Raw genomic sequence first — 1337 nt, 5'->3', positions numbered from 1 at the left:
AATGTAGCTAGAGCCGAGAATGTAATTACTTAAGATGTAATCTGGTCTAAATACAAATGGTTAAGGCACTAATTAAAATAATTAGGGCAACATAAGTAATTCTATTAAAATAAGAAATATAATTATTTTGTTTTTTAAGCCATTATAAATACATTTGTTGAAGCACTCAAATAAAAATAAGCTTTCACCAAAAAGTCATAGGAATTGGCCAAGTAAAACTTCTGCATGACCTCAGTATGTATCCAAGAGTTAATTTAAAAGAATTTTCTAATACTTTTTGCATTATGAGAAAATTATAGAGATTTTTCTAATTTCCACAGTGGCAAATAAACTCTTATGTTGACCTAGCTTTCGCCTTATATTCATGGCTTTAGGCCAAAACATTTTGTGCTTTAGTTCACAATGTGATAAAACAAAAGTTAAAGTTGGTAATATGCCCTGTGACATCAAAAAACCCCAATAGAGGGTAGATTGTGCTCGCCCACTAGCAGACCGTCTGCAAGCGGTGTGTTCTGCGGGAAGGAGGAAGGGTCGTAAAGCCTTGCAGCTGCGACCTTTCGCTTCAGCAGCACGCTGCTCTGCCTCCTGGCTCCATAGACGACAAGCGCGTCATGCAATGCACAGTATCCGGTAGCTGAGTACGTGGCATTCACGCTCTGCACCGTGTCCTTTCAGCCATCTGTCACCCTCCCTGCAAGAATGGCGGCCGCTGCATGAGGAACAATGTGTGCGTCTGCCGTGAAGGATTCGCTGGTAGAAGGTGCCAGGAAAGTAAGACACCACCGAACTTACGTACCACCTCTCGGCTAAGCACTCCCAAAGCCGCTGCTGCTTAAGGGCTGACATCTGATCCTTTACCCGAAGGTGTCTGTGGGCCTATGTGCATGAACGGAGGAAAATGTGTGGGAACGAACCTGTGCTCCTGTCCTTCCGGCTGGAGTGGGAAATGGTGCAGCGAACGTAAGAATACCCGCAACCTCCCTTTTTAAAAGATGTATCTGGTACAGGGTCTCACTACACAGCTCGGACTGGTAGGGATCCTCCTGTTTTCAGCCTCCCCCGCGCTGGGATTACAGGCGTGCTCCACCATTCTTGGACTCTTATCATGGGCTCATTGAGCCTAAGGGTGGGGCCGGCGCTGCATGTGGTACCGGGAATCGAACACCCAGTGCCTGCGCTTGCCTAACCAGGCGCTTAGTCCGCCCAGCTATCTTGCCAGCCTTCGTAAGAGGACTCTTAAAATGCTAAACAAAATGAGGCGGGCACAGCAGGTTATGCATTGCATGTGTTCTCAATACGGCAAAAGTAAAGTGTAAATAATCCAAAAAGCAAAAACA

The 1337-nt window shown here is 45.5% G+C and overlaps 1 protein-coding gene across 1 annotated transcript in view; it reads left to right on the top strand.

The window, feature by feature from the left end:
* The window catches only part of Vwde (von Willebrand factor D and EGF domains), a 56289-nt gene that overhangs the window by 49253 nt on the left and 5699 nt on the right, over positions 1–1337 (top strand). Inside the window, exons 24-25 of the mRNA XM_023701407.1 lie at positions 676–771; positions 865–960. Of these exons, the coding sequence (XP_023557175.1) occupies positions 676–771; positions 865–960 (192 nt within the window). The remainder of the gene's footprint in view (positions 1–675; positions 772–864; positions 961–1337) is intronic.

The sequence above is a fragment of the Octodon degus genome, unplaced genomic scaffold (assembly GCF_000260255.1).
Source record: "Octodon degus isolate 3935 unplaced genomic scaffold, OctDeg1.0 scaffold00135, whole genome shotgun sequence".
In the NCBI taxonomy this organism is placed as follows: domain Eukaryota; kingdom Metazoa; phylum Chordata; class Mammalia; order Rodentia; family Octodontidae; genus Octodon; species Octodon degus.
The sequence above is the reverse complement of the archived record's forward strand: the minus strand, read 5'-3'. Positions and strand labels throughout refer to the sequence as shown.